Source organism: Neurospora crassa, linkage group IV (assembly GCF_000182925.2).
Source record: "Neurospora crassa OR74A linkage group IV, whole genome shotgun sequence".
Classification (NCBI taxonomy): domain Eukaryota; kingdom Fungi; phylum Ascomycota; class Sordariomycetes; order Sordariales; family Sordariaceae; genus Neurospora; species Neurospora crassa.
This window is the reverse complement of record NC_026504.1, coordinates 2,063,805-2,083,776: the sequence shown is the minus strand read 5'-3', so window position 1 is coordinate 2,083,776 and position 19,972 is coordinate 2,063,805. Positions and strand designations below refer to the sequence as shown.

General features: G+C 52.6%; 7 protein-coding genes across 7 annotated transcripts; 2 read left to right on the top strand and 5 right to left on the bottom strand.

Annotated features, from left to right (window-relative positions):
* Positions 1–185: 185 nt before the first annotated feature.
* On the bottom strand, positions 186–3,088 carry NCU07724 (mitochondrial division protein 1). The gene is made up of 4 exons (XM_956881.2): positions 2,646–3,088; positions 1,902–2,505; positions 843–1,849; positions 186–773 (listed from the first exon to the last, which is right to left on the bottom strand). The coding sequence occupies exons 1-4, from the start codon at positions 2,718–2,720 to the stop codon at positions 498–500; spliced, it is 1,962 nt and encodes a 653-aa protein (XP_961974.2). The 5' UTR covers positions 2,721–3,088; the 3' UTR covers positions 186–497.
* A 438-nt stretch (positions 3,089–3,526) lies between these two features.
* Positions 3,527–4,843, top strand: NCU07725 (chorismate mutase). Its single transcript, XM_956882.2, has 2 exons — positions 3,527–3,802; positions 3,885–4,843. The coding sequence occupies exons 1-2, from the start codon at positions 3,732–3,734 to the stop codon at positions 4,621–4,623; spliced, it is 810 nt and encodes a 269-aa protein (XP_961975.1). The 5' UTR covers positions 3,527–3,731; the 3' UTR covers positions 4,624–4,843.
* NCU07726 (bcp-1) lies at positions 4,321–5,909 on the bottom strand. The gene is made up of 3 exons (XM_956883.2): positions 5,857–5,909; positions 5,656–5,798; positions 4,321–5,544 (listed from the first exon to the last, which is right to left on the bottom strand). Exons 2-3 carry the CDS (start codon positions 5,758–5,760, stop codon positions 4,768–4,770), a joined length of 882 nt encoding a protein of 293 aa, XP_961976.1. The 5' UTR covers positions 5,761–5,798; positions 5,857–5,909; the 3' UTR covers positions 4,321–4,767.
* Positions 5,910–6,110: 201 nt separating this feature from the next.
* On the bottom strand, positions 6,111–7,745 carry NCU07727 (COPI-coated vesicle protein). Its single transcript, XM_956884.3, has 5 exons — positions 7,471–7,745; positions 7,239–7,310; positions 6,937–6,980; positions 6,785–6,868; positions 6,111–6,704 (listed from the first exon to the last, which is right to left on the bottom strand). The coding sequence occupies exons 1-5, from the start codon at positions 7,488–7,490 to the stop codon at positions 6,532–6,534; spliced, it is 393 nt and encodes a 130-aa protein (XP_961977.1). The 5' UTR covers positions 7,491–7,745; the 3' UTR covers positions 6,111–6,531.
* A 299-nt stretch (positions 7,746–8,044) lies between these two features.
* On the bottom strand, positions 8,045–11,219 carry sre (siderophore regulation). Its single transcript, XM_956885.2, has 3 exons — positions 9,785–11,219; positions 9,164–9,726; positions 8,045–9,098 (listed from the first exon to the last, which is right to left on the bottom strand). The coding sequence occupies exons 1-3, from the start codon at positions 10,138–10,140 to the stop codon at positions 8,254–8,256; spliced, it is 1,764 nt and encodes a 587-aa protein (XP_961978.1). The 5' UTR covers positions 10,141–11,219; the 3' UTR covers positions 8,045–8,253.
* Positions 11,220–13,604: 2,385 nt separating this feature from the next.
* Positions 13,605–16,784, bottom strand: NCU07730 (hypothetical protein). Its single transcript, XM_956887.2, has 2 exons — positions 14,759–16,784; positions 13,605–14,691 (listed from the first exon to the last, which is right to left on the bottom strand). The coding sequence occupies exons 1-2, from the start codon at positions 15,534–15,536 to the stop codon at positions 14,129–14,131; spliced, it is 1,341 nt and encodes a 446-aa protein (XP_961980.2). The 5' UTR covers positions 15,537–16,784; the 3' UTR covers positions 13,605–14,128.
* A 338-nt stretch (positions 16,785–17,122) lies between these two features.
* NCU07731 (hypothetical protein) lies at positions 17,123–19,881 on the top strand. The gene has a single exon (XM_956888.2). The coding sequence runs from the start codon at positions 17,262–17,264 to the stop codon at positions 19,419–19,421; it is 2,160 nt and encodes a 719-aa protein (XP_961981.1). The 5' UTR covers positions 17,123–17,261; the 3' UTR covers positions 19,422–19,881.
* Positions 19,882–19,972: the final 91 nt, after the last annotated feature.

Below are 19,972 nucleotides of genomic sequence, written 5' to 3'. Positions count from 1 at the left end.
TATAAGTCCGGCTGGAGATAAGCTTGTCTCCGTGGAGGGAGTTCAACGACCGGAAGCAAGGGCGAGGCCAGGGTAGACCAGAAGCACCTTTACCCCTCTTCGGACACTGCTCCGATGATTTCATGACTTCCGCATTCGAGATGATCCCCACTTGCGTCCAGGCGCGTTCACCTATTCTTTCAATGGGGTCAATGCTTTAGGTTGGCTCTGTTGGCGATACATCACTCAACTGTCGCCAGGGGCTCAGTTTTGCACAGATGAGAGATACATGTAACTGCTGTATAGTTCCATTGCGAACCTACACTCGTACAGACCCAAGGTATCCAGCCAACCCTAACAATGACTTCATTTTGTCGCTAGACGAGTCCTCTTCATAAACTCATGAACACCAATATACGTGGCCGCCCCTTTTTCTCCAATCCAGTGTAAGTCGTGTCGTATGATGTCGTATTTGTACAAGCAATGCAACCCCCCCCCCCCGGCGGACCATGTCGCCTTTAGCATGTCCAGACGCCGACGACACCGTCTTGACGGCCTTCGACCATGTAGCCGTCCCTGATGCGCACGCGTTCGACGATTGCAGGGGACTTGGCCTTCTCAGCCTCAGTGATGCCGGCGCCACAGTCCCAATGCCGTCCCTCAACCTTATCGTACACCTTAACCACATCCTCACCAGCAGCACAAACAATCCGGCGGGTGTCAAACATCATGCTGGTGATAGGGTGATCATATGCGTAAGCGTCGAAGATTGATCCAGTGCGAAGATCCCAAATCTGTGATAAGGAGCAGTGTCAGTGCCACTCGGTTTCGTAGTGTTATGGCAGAATGAGGAAGTTGCTTACACGAATGCTTCTGTCCAAGCTGCCAGTGACGAGATGAACATCATCAAACTGGAGGCAAGTAACCGGGCCGGTATGTCCAACCAGGCTACGGTGCACCTGTCCACTTCTAAGATCCCAGAGTCTAACCATACCGTCAGCAGTACCGCAAGCCAGAGCAGACTCGAAGACCTGCAGGGCACCAACGAAGTCTGCGGATCCGTCGGCAGAGCGGCTGGTCTGTCTCCAGGGACCGTCACTGCTGCCCATTGCGGTGGCTTGGGCGGCGGCCCACATCACGTCCAATGTCTGCACGCAACGACCCTTTGTAAGATCCCACTGACGAAGCGTCTTATCGGCGGAGCCAGAAACGAGCACATCTCCCCTGAAATGCAAGGCCGTAATCTCGTCGAGATGGGCCTCGAGAGTGAAAAGAGGGCAATCAGCCATGCTTCCGGCAGGCGGATCGACTGCGTGATCGTTCGGGTTGACAAACGCAAGGTCCTCGTCCTCCTCATCAACCTCCTGGCTACCCTGAGGGTCGTAGTGGGCCTTGCTCAGGTCCCACAGCTTGATTGTCGCATCCATAGAGCCAGTAGCCAAGAAGTTATCTTCAATTTGAAGAGTGCGTACAGATGCCGTGTGACCTTCAAGAGTACCGATGCAGCGCCCGGCGTTCAAGTCCCACACACGAACCGAGTCATCCATTGCAGCCGAAACCATGAGACCAAAGGGAGCATCGAAGTCGAGAGCCGTGATGTTATCCTGGTGCGCGCGCATCGAGCGAATCATCGTGCCTGGCTCGAAATGTTCGTGGAGAATCGGGAGTGTCTTCTTGCGATGGTTGCGAGGCTTCTTTTTTCCAGGAGGAGTGTTGGCTGCTGGTAATTTCTCGTAGATGGATTGCGACATGAATCCTTCTTCAGTTCTTGATAGATCCTCCTCAGACTTGTTCGGTGTCGCCATCGCCAACGATTCCGCCTCATCAGCAAGTTCTTGAGCTTCGTCTAGCCTGCTCTCAACATCCATGACTGCCAGTTGCGGTTAGTAGGAGGTCCCAAGATTAAGCGCATAAACACTTACTGTCATGCTCTAATACTGCCTCCTCTTTTTCAAGATTAGCGAGCCTGTCGAGGATGATCTTGCGCATGCCGTGCAGATTGGCGATTTTGTTATCAATCTCACGGATCTCGCTGCTAGCCATATTTTTCCGAACACCAAGCATTTCAAGTTGGTGCATCATTGACGCCTTATCTTTTTTTAACCTCTGTACCGCGTGCGGGCTTCCTGGTTGCACAGGGCTCTCATCGAGCATCTTCCTCCCCCGAGACACCCGTCGCTTGTGCTTCTTTCCATCATCGGTAAAGTCGGGAAAACTGGCCTGAAAGCCCTGGAATAACGAGTATGAGTTGGAGCTGGCAGGGATGTTTCTGAGAAGCTCATCGGGCACGTAGGCCAGTGCTCGAGATTGAATTTCCTTTGACGACAGCTTGGAGCGCACTAAATCGGTGGGCGTCGTACGCGCTATAGCGAAGACGCCCCGTTGAAGCGTGGGCTTCTGGAGCTGCTTGTGTATCTCGGTCATGGCGGTCTGGTAGTGAGGATGAGAGGTCGGGTCGGTGATGGGGCCGATCAAGTGACTTGCTGTTGTCGTCACTTTGCGACCGAAGGCCTCGAGACCCCGAGTCTGTTGCAGTTCACCCATCTTGCATTAGTTTGTGGTTCTTGGGCTGCGCCAAGCGCAATGCGGAAAGGACTCAGGAGAGGCAGAAGGGTGTCATCATGGTGGTGAACAGAGTGCGGGAGACGAAGGTGAGGAGAGCTCACAGAGATTACGGAGGTATCGTCATCAATCGACACATCGTCCGGGAACACATCACGGTTCTGATCGGAGTTGGCCATCCGTTGGCACCGGGAGGCTGCTACCCAATCGAAAAAGGTTCAAAGAAATGCCCAAGAGGTTGTTGCCGCCCGACGAACTACTAAAGCGCAAAGAGGTCGAATAGAAGCAGGACACTTGGACGACGACGCGAGAAAAATCCTGCGGGCGCTACTATCGCTGCCAAATCGCACGGCCGGGAATCGAGCGCAGCTGCGGCTAGTGGTAGCGATGCCGAAGCGATGTTGTCAATGTCAGAGTCCGCGGCAGCAACATGTAACCACGGCAGGCTGAATCAATTGCAGCAGCTGCGGATGGCCCGATGTTGTAGAGGTTGATCAGGTAAGGTACCTCGCTCCAAGTTCGCGCGCGTGGATGCGGCACAAATTTGATGTGTGAACCTGGTGAAGCACCGTGGCAGGAATCACTTTAGCTAGTCTGTTAACAGCTACCACCACACGTCTCTGGGACACATAGTTTGAAAGGTACCCTCTAAACACACTGGGCCCTCGGTGGTCGGTCTCTGCGGCTGGCAGCAGGCTGGTCGCAGCATGTTGGCGGGGAGGTGGATTTCCCGGCCAGCCGATAGCGCGCCCCCTCAATTCCCATTTCTTCCCCTCACCCCCCTGGCCCTGGTTCCCCGCACGCAAGCGACGCGCCAATTCAGGCTCGGCCTCCGTTCAGAAGGGGGTGTAACGAGAGCAGGGATCCGGTGTCTGCCAAGAAAGCCGCTGGAGGGCCAGTGGGGTACCGGATCCGCAGTATTGGTGCGTCATATGTACCAATGTACAAATGAACAACCTAAATTTTAACAGGGCCGTTGCAACGTGGGAATCTGATTGTTGTCCGATATCGAAGTTGCGATTGTTTGGTCCCAACTCTGCCGGTTGAGGGTCCTCAGGAGGGACTCAACGCTCACTGTACACAACAACTGCCTCTTGTCTTCTTTGTCAATTGATATCTTACTTGCACATATAACCCAAATCTCTATTCCAAGCCGTTATTGCACCTACCGCGACACCTCGGCTTTCAAGATGGACGCTATCATCGAACTGTCTGACGTCGACAAGGCGCTTGATCTTTCGCGCATTCGCTACCAGCTAATGTGAGTCAAGAGAGAGCTCAAGCACTGAACGATCACCTCGACAATCCTGGAACCTATGCCAACTGATACGTGTGTCGAACAGCCGTCTAGAGGACACCATCATATTCCATTTGATCGAGCGTGTTCAATTCCCCCTCAATAAGAACATTTACATCCCTGGCGCCGTCCCGCTCCCCGACACCGACCTCAGCTTGATGGACTGGTACTTGTGGCAGCAGGAGCGTCTCCAGTCCCTCATGCGTCGCTACGAGTCACCCGACGAATACCCTTTCTTCCCCGACGCCGTGCAGAAGCCCATCCTCGAGTCGATCGACTACCCCCAGATCCTCCACCCCAACAACGTCAATGTGAACGATCAGATCAAAGAGTTCTATACGCAAAAGTTCCTTCCCAGCGTGTGCCCCGACTTTGGCCGTGAGGATCGTGGTGTCAACAAGGAGAACTACGGTTCCTCTGCTACCTGCGATATCGCCTGCCTGCAGGCCATCTCCCGGCGCATTCACTTTGGCAAATTTGTCGCCGAATCCAAGTTCCAGTCTGAGACGGAAAAGTTCACAAAGTACATCCAGGCCGGTGATCGCGAAGCCATTGGAGAGGCTATCACCAACCAGGCTGTTGAGAAGAAGGTGCTGGAGAGATTGAAGCTTAAGGCGGAAACCTACGGTACCGACCCGTCAATAGGCGCCTCCGAGGCGGAGAGCCAGCGCAAGATTAACGTCGAGGCCGTCGTCGCTATGTACGAGGAGTTCGTGATTCCTCTTACCAAGGTGGTGGAGGTTGAGTATCTCATGCAGAGACTGGAGCCGGCGCCCGCCCAATAGCCATGATGCAAGTAACCGGCACCTAATTAAAACAACAACAAAATCCACAGCACTGCAGGCAGGAACTGACGATGCGTTGAAATTTCCCGTTCACGTTCCCCCATTTCTCGGTGCTTCATAATTCTCGCAATCCATTATGGTAAATTAGTTGGCCGCGCCAATGCAATCCCCGATAGCTTTGACAGCCTGCTTGAACCTGCCCGCCTCAATAAGCATCATGAAACCCTGTGACTTGACGCCCAGCTCTTGGAACGCACGCTTGCTGTCGGCTGAGTCTCCCTCCTTGGTAAAAGTGTAGGTGCCCGCACCGACAGCATGCTTGCGCATCTCTTCGTCCTCAGGGTGGAAGTACTGCAGGCCCTTCTCATCGCGTAGCCGCTTGCGCTTCTGCTCCTCCTGGTCCAAGCTCGACTCGACCTCGACGTACGCGCGCGACACCACCAGGTAGTGCGTAAACTCGTATGGCTCTTTGTCGTCCACGGCGTCCTGGATCTCCTCGATCATCATGTTCCACATGGGCGGGATGACTTCGGCCGGCATGTTGATGAGGCGCTCCGACAGGACGATGCCCACTTGGGCCTTGCCGGAGGTGAACAACTCAGGCAGCACAGACAGGCTGGAATCACCGGCCTTGACGGCCTTGTCGGACAGGTACTCAATCAGCTGCGCGACCGGTTTCTTCTCGCGGTGCTCCCACGCGTTGAGCACGGTCAGGAAGGCGTAGGCGTCGTTGGCCTTGTCGTCCACCTTACACGTCGAGCCGATGGTGTTCTGCTCGATGATCATGTCGCTGAGCCCGGACAGGTCGAAGAGCTGGGCGTCAGCGTCGAAGAGCTGACGAAGAAGCGTTTTGACGCCGTGGAAGTCGATGTCCTTGTCGTAATTGAACAGCTCGAAGTCGACGTTGATGATATCCATGTCCTTGTTTCCAACCAATGTTAGTATTACGACTCCCGGCCAAGAGAGGTTCGACCAAGATGCAAGTGGTCGGTTTAACAACCGAGCCTGGTGCACCAAGGGAAAGTAACTCACCTCATCCGAGTCTGAGCTGTCACTATCCTCATCCATCTTATCGACTGTGGGGTCGTTCTGGACGACCTCCTTCTGGGCTTCCTCTCTCGATCTTTTCTTGCCCATCTTGAATGTGGTACTTGAACGACTCAATAAAAATGGTCCTTATTCGACTTGTCAGTCGCATATTCCACACATGATTGTGTTCACAGGGCTCCTTACTTGGTGATATGTGGTTGACTTTGAGGTCATTCAGGCCGTCAAGCTCAAAATTTTGTAATGCAGTTGTTTAAGATTGAAATTGATAAGAACCTTATCGCCTACCTGCATATACCCTAACCCTTCCAGCTTTAGATACAACAAAATGGTTGCTAGGACAACCACAATTGCCCAAACTCCAAAAAGGGGGGGATTTCCAACCACGTTCACCCAGTTAATGATCTGCCATTGTGGAAAACTGCCACCGCGAACGATAAATGGAAGATACTTCATCTTTACGGACAGTGCTTGTCTATGGATGCCAGAAGACTGCAGGCCAGTCCTATCCAAAATGTTGACTTGGCTGCACCATTGCTGCCCTCAAACTAAAGTATAAGCTAAATCGTTGATCTTCTTACACATCCTTGATGTTATCTACTGAAAGTAACTACGTACCCCTTGACTTGTGCTGCATTCAGCTGGCGCAACATATTCCTCAACATTCTGACACCAGTTGATCACCAGCAGCGCTCCTGAGTAGCTGTCAAACAGACCATCCTCCCGCTACTCTCACACCCCAAACGTCTCATCTTGGTATGGGTCGACATGACATTGTCGGCGGCCACAGAGCCCTTTTCATGCTTACATAACCAATTCTCGGCAGGGCATTACTTCCCAAATAGTGACGTGTATCACAAACTACACCTGCTCAGCGCCCCAGCCCGCATCCACCTCGCGCATGTTTGGAGGGGGCTCAATAGAGGGCACAAATTCGAGAGCGACATAGGCGACTCCGACAAGGAAGATGATCGAGCCGATAATGATTGTAGCCCAGTGTCCATGGGGAATGATGCAGCCGACGAAGATGTAAACTGTACAAAGAGTAGACCGACGATTAGTCACAATAACTCAGCAATAGCAGCAGAGGGGGGGTGGGGCAACAATAACGTACAAACACCACGACCAAGAAACGAGAACATGAACGACGCATAGCGGTAGACTTGGTGAGGGATCTGGAACTCCAGGAGACCGGTGGCTGTGAAGAACAGCGTCAGCGTTTCGGAAACCATTTGAATGTTTCTGTCGACGTATGCGACCACCTACCAACACCAAACAGGATCGTGTAGCACCCGAGGATAATTGGTTGACTGTCGACAGTAACTTGGTCAGTTTTACATCTCCATACGATTTCTATCAGCCTGCGCAACAGTCCGGACAAAGCATGTAACACCCTTGTGAGCATAGGCGGGCGCGCACTGGCAGCCGGGACATCCAGGCTTCAGGACCATGATCGATTTCGGCGACCGCCCAAGATTGCTGCGTCCACAATATCCGCTCGTGGAGGGAAGCGCATAACTTTGTACAGTCGGTCGGCTTGCTAACGGGCGTACAATGAGGAAACGTACATTCCGAGAGGGAAGAACTGGGAGACACCACCCAGGATCATAAGCACTGCAACCGCGAGGTTGACAAAGCGACTAGAGAGGAGGACATCATGTTAGCAAGTAGTTCTGAACCTCGAACGGATGCTTGGATGCACGCAGTATTGGGGGCCAGCGGTCTTGCTTGTTCTCCGCTCTCATCCCCTTCTTTCTTTTCTTTCTCCATAGTCGCACGAGCGGGCGGATGTGAACGTACAAAGAGTCGGAGAGATCCATTATGGCGTTGTTTTAGTAGTGGCTGTGGTGGTGGAGGAGGTGCGAATACGTCGCAAAGGTTGGTAGAATGTCGCAGGAACAGGTGCGATCTGCTGGGTTCGACGCAATCTAGAGAGCGATTCAAAATGAGTCTCGGAAATTTGCGCGAGCGTAGAGATAGATGTGGCCACTTGGTGGTGGTTCTTGACGGAGCAACGAAAGATGTTGTGAGGATGGTGTATTCTACAGTGTTGCCTGGAACAATCGAAGCTCGAGGTCAGGAAGCTGGTAGCCTCACCTGCACCAAACAGGAGGGTCGGGTGGTCCCTGCCGGGGTACATTGTCCACTAAACCGGCCCCAAACGCGCGCAACGTGGGAGCTCCGCCCTACGACGCTGATGCAAGCGTGCGCGGCCTCTTGTCACTGGCTCCTACGGCATGTCAGGGCAGGGGCTTTCCGTCTGGAACTTTGAAACTTCCATTGCCGCATCACACTTCGCCATTGCAGCGAGGGTGTTGCAATTAGGGTTTACAGCCATGAGACGGCTATTACTATGCAAAACCAAATCCACTGGACGGCATCGATGAATAGACGCATAACCACTATGCGGATACTATGACTAAAGGTCTCTGGCTCCAACTGTCATTGGGATTTCCTCAAAAAGACTATGCCTTCCGTTGCTATCTATCTATGCACAAGTCAAATTCCATGGGTATGCTCTCCCGAATAACTCCAGTTGTTTCCCCCGAATTCACAGCATGCCGCTTTTTCAGCCTCCGCATGTCAATCATAACCCAACTCGGCAAGCTCCCGTTCCTTTGCGGCCAGCAACTCTCTCATCATTTCGGCCTCGCGCTCCAACGCTGCTCTTCGCTCTGCCTTCATCCGCTCGCTATCATTGTGGGTATCTCTCGAGGCGCTCCGCAAAATCGGAGCTGATGTTGGTGTCCCAATAACCGTACTGTTTGAAAATGACCCTGGACTGTGTGCTGGAGTCAGACTGCTCATGGCTGGGGACCGGGAGGCTGGTTGCATCCGTAACTGGTCTGCCGGCGAAACCTCTCGGTGTATCTCAGAACTCGGCATCGGGTTGAGAATGGATTTGATGGAAGACAGGCGCTTATGACTTTCGTTGTCATTATGAGACGAAGGTTCGTTCTCTACAGCAGATATCGACCGCTTTCTCGATGGGGACAGAAATGATGCTGGTGAAATGGACGCTTGACGATCAACTGGGAGCGCCAGTGAATGAATGGGAGCCAGTCGATTCTCGTAAGTGAGAGATGCATGAGCCCCGTGGTGTGGTTGATTTGTATGAGATGAGTGGTACTGTCCCAAGGCGGCTGAAGACAGCGGGGATGCCTGTCTGTTTCGCCGCAATTCGTCCTCAGGCACGAGCGTCAATGGTCGCACTGAACGTCGGCGGATGCCGAGATTAACAGATCCATCTTCGTTGACCGTACCTTTCTCCATCGGAGGTTCTGATGTCGCGGGTGGTGAATCTGGAGCCTCACTTGGCTCAATTTCGGCATCACCTCCGGCGGCAGGAATCACACGTTTTCTCCGTTTGATTATTGCCTTTTTCATGGTCACTGGCCGATGCACACCGTGCAACTTGTAATAGAGACCTTTACTCGAGTTAGCAAATTCCATCCCATTTGTAACTTTTCAGGCCATAAGTTCATGCACTTACCGCACGCATTGCAAATGGTATGACCGGCTTCGTCCCTTCGCCAGAGCGGAGTAATGGTAGTACCGCAGTTTTGGCAAGCAATAACAACGGTTGTGTTTTGCGATTGTACGTGTAAGGCGGTGATGTCCATCTCAGTCGGTTCTTCCCCGCTGCCCTCTGCTGCTTGAGGTTTCTTGGAAGACGCGGCTGCTGCGCCCTGACACTTTAGCACGTTGAGACTCGCACTCTTGGAAACGCGGTTGTTGTATGCGGGGCAACCACCACACCCCTCCGCACCACCTGTGCCGTTGCATCTTCCGCCTCCAGGGCACGATCCTGACGGCGTCTGATCGGCGGCCACATACGTTGCTCCCGGGTTGCTTGGCAGTAACGGTGCGGTTGCTTTTTTGGGGGACAATTTGGCCGCGGCCTGCCTAACATTGCTCGCCATCACGCTGGGAGGGCGCCTGATGTTGGCGGGGCGAGCCGCGTTACGCGCCTTTAGGTACAGTCCGCAAGCGTTGCAAATGATGGCTCCTTGAGGTGATCTTCGCCAAAGAGGAGTATGTGTCGTACCACAATTGCTACTCAGTCGTTAGCGCTGGCCTACAGATTCAGTCATTAGGAAAGGGACATTCATACCTGCAGACTTGACCCGCATGACCCTGAACAGAAGGCACAAGTCCCAGCGTTGCAACGTTCACCACCCCCACGGTTTCGGCTGGAGATTGTGCTGGTTGGGCATTTTGGATTTTTGGAGACTTCTTGCGACCAGACGGACTCTGCGCAGCATGCCCCGCTTTCTTTGAATTCGGCGAGAGCCCGGATTCGGACTTGGAGGCCGCCTCGTCAACCGGTCCGGTTGACTCGTGCTCCGGGGGCTCGTTACTTGCGGTCGGTGGGGGTGGCCTTGATGGAAGAGCCATACGATCAGGTGCCGAGTTACCTTCGATGGAAGTTTGGTTGTTCATAAGGCGAGTGTCATCCGGCAATGCCATTCCTTCTCAATGTGTTTGCGTATGGATCTCAACCTAACAATATGTATGCTCAAGGCTAGTTATCCGTCTTGAGAAGGGACACAATGTGTTTGAAAGCCTGTTGAAAAACAAAGTGGATGTTGTACGGCGCCGGGAGTCTTGGGGATGCGCAGGCTGGCTTCAATATCGCTCCGTGATCGTCAAGAGGCGGAAACGGTATCGAGGTCGGCGGTCAAACACATGCCGAGATCGATCGTTGGAGTTGTACTTGGATGGCAAGTAAGCCACCCCAACTTCTGGGCAATGTGCGCTAAGGACCAGGCGGGATCCGGGGCCAATACAGAGCGCCGGTACCAGGAGAACAGCACGTGTTGGGTGTCCGAAACAGGCGATTGATGGGGTCAAATGGCCAGAGGAAGCGAGTACTACAGACCGCAGCAGGGTGCCGCTGAATCAGAAGTTGGTTATGCTGGAAGAAAAGGCTTGGACACGGCGCCAGGTTGTGGTACGAGCGGGTTCGCGTTGGTGGCAAGACCTGGACGGTTGTGTACTCCGGTAGAGTGCACGAGGATGGCGAAGTCGGTCGGGATCCGAGGTAGCAGATAAAACTGAAGGGTTGGTGGACGGAAAAGGCAAAGCAAAAAAGAGGGCGGGTCTGGGCCAAAGGCTGGTCTTGAGGTTTTCTGTCGTCTTTCTGTCTTTTTGCGTCTTCTAGGTGAGTGGACAGACGAATGTCTGCATATCCTTCCCCCCTTTGCCTCAAGAGTCTCTGTTGTGCTTCTGATTACTACTCCACTGCTCCACAGATCTGTTATCTGATCTACGGATAATCCTGGCGAACCAAAGGGCTGAGAGACGGTTGGATACCGTACGCAGGAGGGCTTCACCCAGGGGTTCGTCTGCTAAGTAGTCGTTGCCAAGGACAAACACGTCTGGAAGGGAGGAAGGTTCGACAGTGTCTTAGCCTGAAGGAGGGCCACAAGAGAACAAAGCGGTTTGATTTTACAGTACGACATAGAGAGGATTTGGCACAACAAAAATCAAACCCGTTTTCCCACTTGTTTGGGAGACCTGATTTGAGATCATGGGACGTGGAATTGGGCTGGCTACAGGATGAAAAAGGTCCTTTCTCAGGTCCAGTGTCACTGGTCCCCTCGACTTGGGGAGCCAGATGCTGCAAGGGAATAAGTGACCCACAAGGTACCCAGATATGTCCAATCACGGACCACGCAATGTCAGCAGACAGGGCTTAGATGAGAATGACCGGGGTTCCTTATGCGTGCATTGGGTACGGGAACGCAGTGCCGACGGGTCAGTAAGCCGACCAATTTTACATACTCTGTAGACGCAAGTGTACATTTTGACGCAATGCGCCGCCATCAAGTCTCGTTTACCTATGTACACTATCTAGTCTAGTTCTACATTGGTGTTTCTTTCCAGCCCATCAGGCTCAGCAGGACATGTCTCACGACCTGAAAATATGGTTTTGGAAATGGTCTTGGTTGCTATGGTAGAAGGTACATTACACTATATCATCGCCGGGACAGCACCCAAAAAAACACCGACCATCATTTCCGAAAATCCATCCCGGACCTCAAGTGGTCTGGAAGAGGTCACCTGGAAATCTGGCCCGCCAGGATTACATATTTTGAACCAACCAGTTACCTCTAGCGTACATTCAGACTAGTAAGGAGTTACTTCATTCAAGAGTTACCTCTAGTGTAGTCCGCTTTACTTGAAATTACCAGAAACGGACCACCACATTTATAGTAACCATTTTCCGAACGCCATTTGCAGGTCATGGGACACGTCCTTACGCAATCGCCTACGTCAAACACAACATATCTTTCCATTTGAGCCTGCTCTATCGCGGACATTTACTCATGCCACGGATCGGGAAAGCGAAGTCAGTACGATGCAGCCGGTCGCGGTTCTGCGTACTAATTAATGTCGGGCTCGGCGGTTGGATTAATGGAAAGATTCCTGTCTTTATCGCCTCAATCAGACAACCTTGGCGCTCCTCTGATCGGCCTATCGTGCATATTTGTACATCCAGGACGCCATCCATCTCATCGTACACTACAACCTTGCCAAGATCGGGACACTCCACGACAGTCCACGATAGTTTAAGGTGGTTAGGCAATATTTTGTAAACAGCAGTGCCGTTTGTTCCTGCGATCGCAAGGAGTTTTCTCTCCGGGTCACGGGTTCGTCATCACTCATCTACTCGGGCTGCGAAACGTTTGATCTTCCTTCCAAGCTCACTGGGGTTAGCATTTGTCACTAGGCACTTACAGCTTTCAGTCAACCTTGCAACCATTCCTCACACGCTCATTCACCCAACCTCAGATATCCTTACAACCCAAGTCTAGTTCTATGTAGTCTAAAGAAAAGAGAAGTCTATTTTTACCCACCCCCTGAGCAACCAGCCCAGCAATCACCAACCGGACCCGGACCAAGTGGTTGATCATAAGCTCTGACCGATACTTTAGCTCTTTTTAGTAGCCCACTGTACACTAGTGCACACCGATCACCTCATCCACCCCCGGCAGCCGATGATCTGATAGCGATAGCCCCAGAGTCCCGAAAAGAAAAATCAAAAGAAGGAAAAGGAAGATCATTCCATGATGGGGGGACTTCTGTGGACCCCCAATCACCCCATCGATCCATCAAACCTGTAGTGTACAGCCGCATTACATGCCAAGCATTTTTATCAATTCCCGCAACACGGATCAGTTTATCTGTTGATCCACAGGGTATCATCTCCGAACTCCACTCTCCCTGTGGATTGTTTTCGAACGTTCCATATCCGGATACCGTAAGCTTTTCGTTGACATTTGACGGAGAAAGACACCACTTTAAATCCACGTGCGGATTTTCTACCCTGCGTGGCTCGGCCAGATCTGATGGATGTTGATCAGCAGCTACATAACTAGTGTACGTAGTGTACTTGAACACTAACAAAGGCTCGACGCCCTGTCATGACTCTGTCTTCTTTGACTAGGTAACCAGTCCAGAAACAAAGGTCCTCCGGCCCACTAGTCAGTATGATTCGCTTCGTTGTTCACACTAGTACCTACGAATGAGCCTTTTTCGATATCGGCGCTTTTCATCAGCGATGTTCCTTGGTACCCTTCGAAGTTTTTAAAACACCTCGGCTCGGTGATCAAGGCTCTAAACCAACCGGCAACTTTCCCAATGGGATTAGGACTACGGCGCATAATCAGCATTGCAGTGATTGGCTTTGTTTTTGTTGACGTCTCGTGGACCAAATTTGCAATTCTGCAAGGAAAAAAAAAAAAAAAAAAAAAAAAAAAAAAAAAAAAAAAAAAGAACCGTCAAGGTGTACTACCTAGTATGCATCCAGGATGAGGGTTTTGGAATCACGGAGGAAATCCGCAGCATAGACAGTGTCTATGTTGAACCAGTGTATGTTTACATGTGCTTTGTGGAACATCGATGTTCAGATTTTAGACGACTTCGATCGTGAGTTCAAACCCTCACTTGGTACTTGACTTCCTGTTAAATTTCCGAATTGAACAAAGCTTTCCATATTAACACCAACCATCCTTTGGAGAGTTGTGGGGCAATTGTTGTACCTCAACAAATCTTGTTCGACGAGGAACCCATCGAAGGGAACATAAAGGGATACATTGGCAACAAACCTCAAGACAATGCCCTACCACATATCCCCAGCCAACCATCAGTTGATAGAAGTACCGAAAGGCCACCTTCCTCGGCAGTATAAACTTATGACAAGGTTTTGATGTGTAGTAAACCGAAGAACTGCTTGTAAATTCACGAAAGCACAAAGCAGGTATTTGCAAAAAGAGAGATTCTGGGTGTGACAGAACAGCAACAACCGTTAGCAGGGTATCTTCGAAGCAAGCATATTAGATCCTTCCGTTACAAAGAGATGTCCATGAAAGAAGACATGAAGAACTAGGATTGCGGAAACCTTGAATGCCATATCACCAACGTGAAACCATGAGTTTCCCAGCCCAGCATTTCAGAAATCAGGATCCTTCTTGCTTCTGTGGCATCGAGCTTCACCAATGAATCCATGTTTCCGTGCCCTCATCAATGTATCCCGAGCCATGTGAACGGCGATAGCGACGGTCAGTGAGTTCCACAGCCAAAGCCCTCTTGCGTTGAACTTGACTTCCTCAATCTGCACAACGCCTTGTTCTGGCGATGCAGCATCGTAAGTGGACAGCACGAGGGTGTGTTGAACCACGGTGAAAACAAAGATAGTAGGCGGTTCCGCAACATACTCCCCAGTCTCATCGTCCATGAGCACCTCGCACCAACTCAGGGCAACATCCTCAACCCGCTTCCTCACACTATCGGAAACCTCATGGGCGAAGTCTTTTCTGCGGGAGTATTCATACTCCAGCACCAAAAGCAGTGGAGGAAACTTGCATTTGTCCAATCCCGCATCTTTCAAAGCCCATTTCCAATAGCGGCTGATGGTTTTTGCGGTATATGGCCCCATAAGTTCGCGCTGACCAAGCCTCTCAAAGTCCAAGATGTGCTGGGTGCAAAGGAACACTGCTTCGAGTGCTTTACAGGCTAGAAGAACAGGACAGTCAGCATTAACTATTCAAAGACAGATATGGAGGTTTGTTATTATACGTACCAGCAAGCTCATTCCCATAGGCCTTGATAATCACCTCCTTCCTGCTGTCCTCTGGCGCAAAGACATGAGTGAGGTTGTCCTCAGCGATACCCCACATCTTGTAACTCCATCGCCATGAGGCTGGCATTACGGGGTGAAGACCTCTTAAGAAGATGAGTTTGTGAAGATGGCGTTGCTCCTCATTCCAGTCCTCATAACCCGATACACGCTGTATGACCTTGGCATAATCTTGGAGGTGGAGAGGGACCTCTACATACTCGTCCCAGTTGCTGTTGGTGCTATACGCGGGATTACGAGACGTCTCACGAGTCAAGCGCATGCTGGACATTTGGGTGTGGCCGTTATAATAGCCCTGGTTGTCATCCAGATCGTCATCGTCAGCGCTGTCGTCATCGTAACCATCCTCGGTCTCGTTTCCCTCGTTGAAGTCTGCCTCATCAGTCTCGGATCCTTTAGTGGAGGGCGATATGGCCACCTCGATGGTGGGGTAAACCAGATCCTTTGGGTTCCTCCGAGGTGTAGTCGGTCTTCCACGAGCAACATAACCTCCACGAAGCTCCAGTTTTGCGCTGCTGTCATCCTCCGGGGTGATATAGCATTCGGTGAAGTTTGGTAAGCCGACGCCCAGCTGGGCTTCGAGCAGAAACATGTCGATATCACCGTCGTCGTCGGTGATGGTGGGGCTGGGGGTAACCATCGTAGCAGGTTGCATATTTCTTGCGCGTGTTTTGTAAGGCGCATAACGCTGGGCTTCTGACTTTCGAGGTGAGGTTTTCATGTTGAGGGGAAAAACAAGGGAACCCGGACAGAAAAGGAGGAACAATGGGGAAAGACTCAAATAACGGCAGGCTCTGCGGAACTCTCTGATGAGATGTGAAACGTGGATGAGGCGAAAAGTGAAGAGAAGATCATGGAGTAAAATCGAAGGGTGTTGAAGCGACCCAAAGTGGAAATGTGAAGGTCAAGTGCTCTTGCAGTTGGTTTCTATGGTCGAAAGACGGCGCTCGACGGGTCGCAGAGCTGGGAGACAGCTGGAGTGTTTCTGGATAGCAAGTTGTGATCAGTCGGCTTTGAAGAGGGGTCCTCCTGTCCCGCCCGGATTGGGAGTTAGAGTTTCTTTGTTTCGAAGTCGGGACAATGAAGACAATGATGTAGTCCAGATAGAAGACAGCTTTGGCGGGCAGCCTAAACGAAACCAGGAAGTAAGCTTTGTTTGTCCTTCTTCAGTGACAGTGTCGGGGAGAAATAAGCGTGAGGTAAAATAGTTTCCGCAACGCTGGCATCGATATCGATGTTGTGCAGCCAAAGCTTGGGTACCACGCATCTAACAACCCGATGAGATGTTTTCAGCGCCGCACGTCAAGAGAGGTGTAGGGACGAAAACCACAATTGGTTCGATGTTGACAGGATGGCCTCACAACTCCGTTGGAACTCTTGAATTAACGACATCGGCGCCCAACTCGACCGGTGGCTGACTTTTTCTGGTCGTGGTGTGTGGTCACCGCGGTTCAATGAGAAGGCGCCACCCACTGGTTGCCTGGACAATAGGGAAGTTACGATCGATGCGTGCCAATACTACTTGGTTGCTGTATCCTATTCAACTTCTCCTTCCATCTGGTCAACTAATAAGGCTGCGTGCCTGCCGATTTGGTAGCTCCTTCCATCTCGGCTCGGTTCGTGTCCTGTCCTTCCTGGTCCCAGGTACAACGATACTTCCCAGCATCTGTGATGACGGGACTGGAGGTAGCTGCTTGTGTTACCATCCTGATGCCCAACCCTCAAGCACTGGGATGGGATGAGTTCCGAATATGTTTGAAGTGCTGAGCCGTGCATCCACATACGTTCCCAGTTTGAGCAATATCTCGAAGGCTCAACTTATCCCTGGCTCGGATGGCTGGACAATGCAGCCGAGTGATGTCCAAGGGTTTCCCATGTAAGCGCACAAGAAACACAAGACACCCGACAAAGTTGCCGAGACGTTAGTGTTTGCGATTGGTTTTGTTAGAACAGTTATATGAAGGTTGAGGGCTCGCGTCGTGATATAGACATGCAGTTGCAGAGTCAATGGTGGTTTCAAGCCGTCGCGCTTCTGTTCGCAAATCCATGATCGACGTCACCGTTGTGGATAATGCAGCAAAGCTAAGGAGGTACGTACTGTGGGCCGGTGCTTAGGTAACGAGTCGCTACAGGGAAGCTGAGTGGGCCCCGTCGTCTGCTTGCTGTGGGGCGACCACTCATTTTGCGCCCAGCGACGGTGGGGAGTCCGAGCGTCGGGGTGCCCACCACAGTGGGTGGTGTGGGTGGCTCCAAATGCTGCTTGCTTTTCTTGTCCATTCGCGACGCGCCCCGGACTTTGAAATCTCCAAAAAAAAAAAGTCCCCGTCCCAAGCTCGCCGCAGGCTTCATTTACTGCAAAGACAGCCAGCCTCACTTTAACTTGATTTCGCGCTGTCGATTAAAATACCCACGAATCACACTAATTACGACTGGATCAAAGGTCAACATGACGACTGACTGGAGCAAGCTCACAGTCGTTGACCTACGTCAAGAGCTCAAGCGCCGCGGGCTCTCTCAGGCTGGGAAGAAGGCCGACCTTGTCGAACGCTTGACTGTCGACGACCAGGAGGCCCAGGTATCTCAACAAGAAGGAGACGCGCCCCCAGAGGCGGAGCAGGAGGAGGACAAAGAACAGGACAACGAAGAGGTCAAGGAACAGAACCAGGAAGCAGAGGCCACCAGCGCACAAGCCGTTGAGACCACAGCCGAAGATGAAACCACAAAGAGCTCCGGCAGCCCTGTCCCGTCGCCGGTGAAAGCTCCTTTGCAAGAACCGCAGCCCGAAGCTCCCTCTGCATCCCCGGCTCCTGAGCCAGTTGCTCCCGAAGAGAAGACGACTACTGCGCATGACGCCACACAAATAGAACCGGACGTCAAACAAGAGAAATCAAACGAGCCGACAAGGGAGTCCGCTGCAGAATCTGCGCCCGAAGCAAACAATATTCCTGCGATCAGAAACGACACAACTGAAGAAAAGGAAGAGAAGGTTGAAGAAAGCAAAAGCGGATCTGTACCTGTGGCTCCTGAACTCACTAGCGATACGCCTAGCAGAAAGCGCAGATCTCGCAGTCCCCCTCCGGAGGAAGAAACGTCTAGGAAGCGTGCGCGCCCTACCGAGCAAGAAGACGAAGATATACGCATGAGTGGACTTGAAAGCCAAACCGACGAAACAGTGCTACCCCTCGACGACGAGCAGGGTGCCAAAGACGCTTCTTACGCCACAATCCACCCCGAGATTCCCCTCGCAGCCGACTCAGAGAAAGTTTCTGAGATGCACGAAGCGCCACAGCACCGCCAAGCTTCCGAGCCGCGCGATTTGAACGATGGCGATCAAGAGGAGGAGTCTCGCGACCGTGTACAGACCGAGGCTGACCTCAAGCAACGATCCCCCGAACGGGCGGCGCACGATCGGAGCGCTGTGAAGTACGACGCCGATATGGACATTGACGAGCGAGATGTTGCCCCCTCCGAACATCCTGCGACCCAAGCGCTATACATTAAGAACTTCATGAGGCCGCTCCGCTCCGAATTTGTTCGTGAATATCTACAAGGGCTCGCCGCGCCCCCGGGCAGCCTGCCGGATCCTGACTCCATCCAAGATTTCTACCTCGATCAAATTCGCACCCACGCTTTTGTCAGCTTCACCTCCGTCGCGGCTGCCTCGCGCGTTCGTGTCGCTCTCCACGGAAAGATTTGGCCTAATGAGCGGAATCGAAAGGAGCTGTGGGTGGATTTCATCCCTCCCGACCGGGTGAACGAGTGGGCGGAGACGGAGCAGTCCGAAGGCGGCCGCGGCAATCTCGCCAGGTGGGAAGTTCGCTACGAACGTGACGAAGAGGACGGCAACATCACCGCCCGCCTCGTCAACGCCGAGCTCGAGCCGACGCCAGCCCTTGTAGCCGCTGCTGCTTCCGGTACCCGCGGATCAGTATCCTCCTCAGCACGCGAGCCCCTCCCCCCTCCAACCATCCCCTCCGGCCCCGCCTCGGGCCGCCAGCAACAACATCCCGGTGTCGAAGGCGCGCCCTCAGGCCCCCGTGGCCGTGGCGGCCGCGTGCCCCAGCCCGCACTTACGGGCGACGAAATGAAGGCGACCCGCACCCACCCGTCGCTGCTCTACAGGCCTGTTAATGCCGAGCTTGCGGAGCGCCGTCTGCAAAACATGCGGTCGTTCTACACCCGCGATCGCCACCGCGACATGGGCCGGGAGGACGAGATCAACCGGTACACGTTCGAGGACAACGATTCGTTTGTCGATCGCGGAAAGGAGGTGTTTGTTGGGATTAGGCCGCCACATCGCGAGGCGGAGCGTCGTCGTGGTCGCATGGGTGGTGGCGACGGCGGTCGTAGCGGGCCACCTCCCCCTCCTTTTGGCCGGTCTCGTGGTGGTGATCGGTATCTACCTGGTGGGGGTGGAGGACGCGATGAGCCGCCGCCGAGGAGAGGCGGCGGTGGCAGTGGAGATGAACCTAGGTCGAGATTTGACGGCGCGCCATTGCCTACGTTTGGAGGTGGACCTCCTAGGAGACGGAGACGCGGCCATGGTGGTGGTGGTGGTGGTGGTGGTGGTGGAGGCGGCGGTGGGTTCCGAGGTGATCGATACTAGAGGGATCGATACTAGAGGGCCTCCCTACCTGTTATCCAGTCCTCTGTCTTTCGCCCGGTGTCTTACAAAGAGGAAAGAGAAATAAGAACAAAGGAGCGGCGTCTGGGACGCTCGGCATTTAATTTGTTCCCAGTACAGCCAGTAATGTGGTTCACAGAAGTCGCCTTTTTGATGGTCTTCCTGGCATGTGCATGAAGCAAAAAAAGTGCTTTGCGCATGGCCTGCAGGACAGGGGGTCAGCATCGCGGGACGGACCCTGATACACAAGAAATATTCTACACTGTAAAAACATAGAAATGTATGGATAGATAGCAGGATAAGCAGCGCATGGAGGGGTTGATGCATCCTTCCAATTGAGGGTGCGAAGGTACCTATACCGGTTACCAGGTGAAGAAGGCTAAGCGAAGAGCGGAGACCAAGATTACAGTAAAAAGAAGCATTAGTATAAAAGCATTCCACTTGTTCGTATATGATTTTGGAGTCGTATCCGACGAAGAATAACTACTTTCTGTTCTAAGATACCTGCCATCTACTAAGACGACGCTGATTTG

Coding starts and splice junctions, on each gene's coding strand:
- NCU07724 (XM_956881.2), bottom strand. CDS start 2,720: ATGGCCAACTCCGATCAGAACCGTGATGTGTTCCCGGACGATGTGTCG. Junction 2,506..2,645: donor ACGATACCTCCGTAATCTCT/GTGAGCTCTCCT, acceptor GAACTGCAACAG/ACTCGGGGTCTCGAGGCCTT. Junction 1,850..1,901: donor GGCAGTATTAGAGCATGACA/GTAAGTGTTTAT, acceptor CGCAACTGGCAG/TCATGGATGTTGAGAGCAGG.
- NCU07725 (XM_956882.2), top strand. CDS start 3,732: ATGGACGCTATCATCGAACTGTCTGACGTCGACAAGGCGCTTGATCTT. Junction 3,803..3,884: donor CGCATTCGCTACCAGCTAAT/GTGAGTCAAGAG, acceptor TGTGTCGAACAG/CCGTCTAGAGGACACCATCA.
- NCU07726 (XM_956883.2), bottom strand. CDS start 5,760: ATGGGCAAGAAAAGATCGAGAGAGGAAGCCCAGAAGGAGGTCGTCCAG. Junction 5,545..5,655: donor ACAGCTCAGACTCGGATGAG/GTGAGTTACTTT, acceptor GTTGGAAACAAG/GACATGGATATCATCAACGT.
- NCU07727 (XM_956884.3), bottom strand. CDS start 7,490: ATGGATCTCTCCGACTCTTT. Junction 7,311..7,470: donor ATGGATCTCTCCGACTCTTT/GTACGTTCACAT, acceptor CCTCCTCTCTAG/TCGCTTTGTCAACCTCGCGG. Junction 6,981..7,238: donor CAGTTCTTCCCTCTCGGAAT/GTACGTTTCCTC, acceptor TACTGTCGACAG/TCAACCAATTATCCTCGGGT.
- sre (XM_956885.2), bottom strand. CDS start 10,140: ATGGCATTGCCGGATGACACTCGCCTTATGAACAACCAAACTTCCATC. Junction 9,727..9,784: donor CATGCGGGTCAAGTCTGCAG/GTATGAATGTCC, acceptor ACGACTGAGTAG/CAATTGTGGTACGACACATA. Junction 9,099..9,163: donor TACCATTTGCAATGCGTGCG/GTAAGTGCATGA, acceptor ACTCGAGTAAAG/GTCTCTATTACAAGTTGCAC.
- NCU07730 (XM_956887.2), bottom strand. CDS start 15,536: ATGAAAACCTCACCTCGAAAGTCAGAAGCCCAGCGTTATGCGCCTTAC. Junction 14,692..14,758: donor CTATGGGAATGAGCTTGCTG/GTACGTATAATA, acceptor CTGTTCTTCTAG/CCTGTAAAGCACTCGAAGCA.
- NCU07731 (XM_956888.2), top strand. CDS start 17,262: ATGACGACTGACTGGAGCAAGCTCACAGTCGTTGACCTACGTCAAGAG.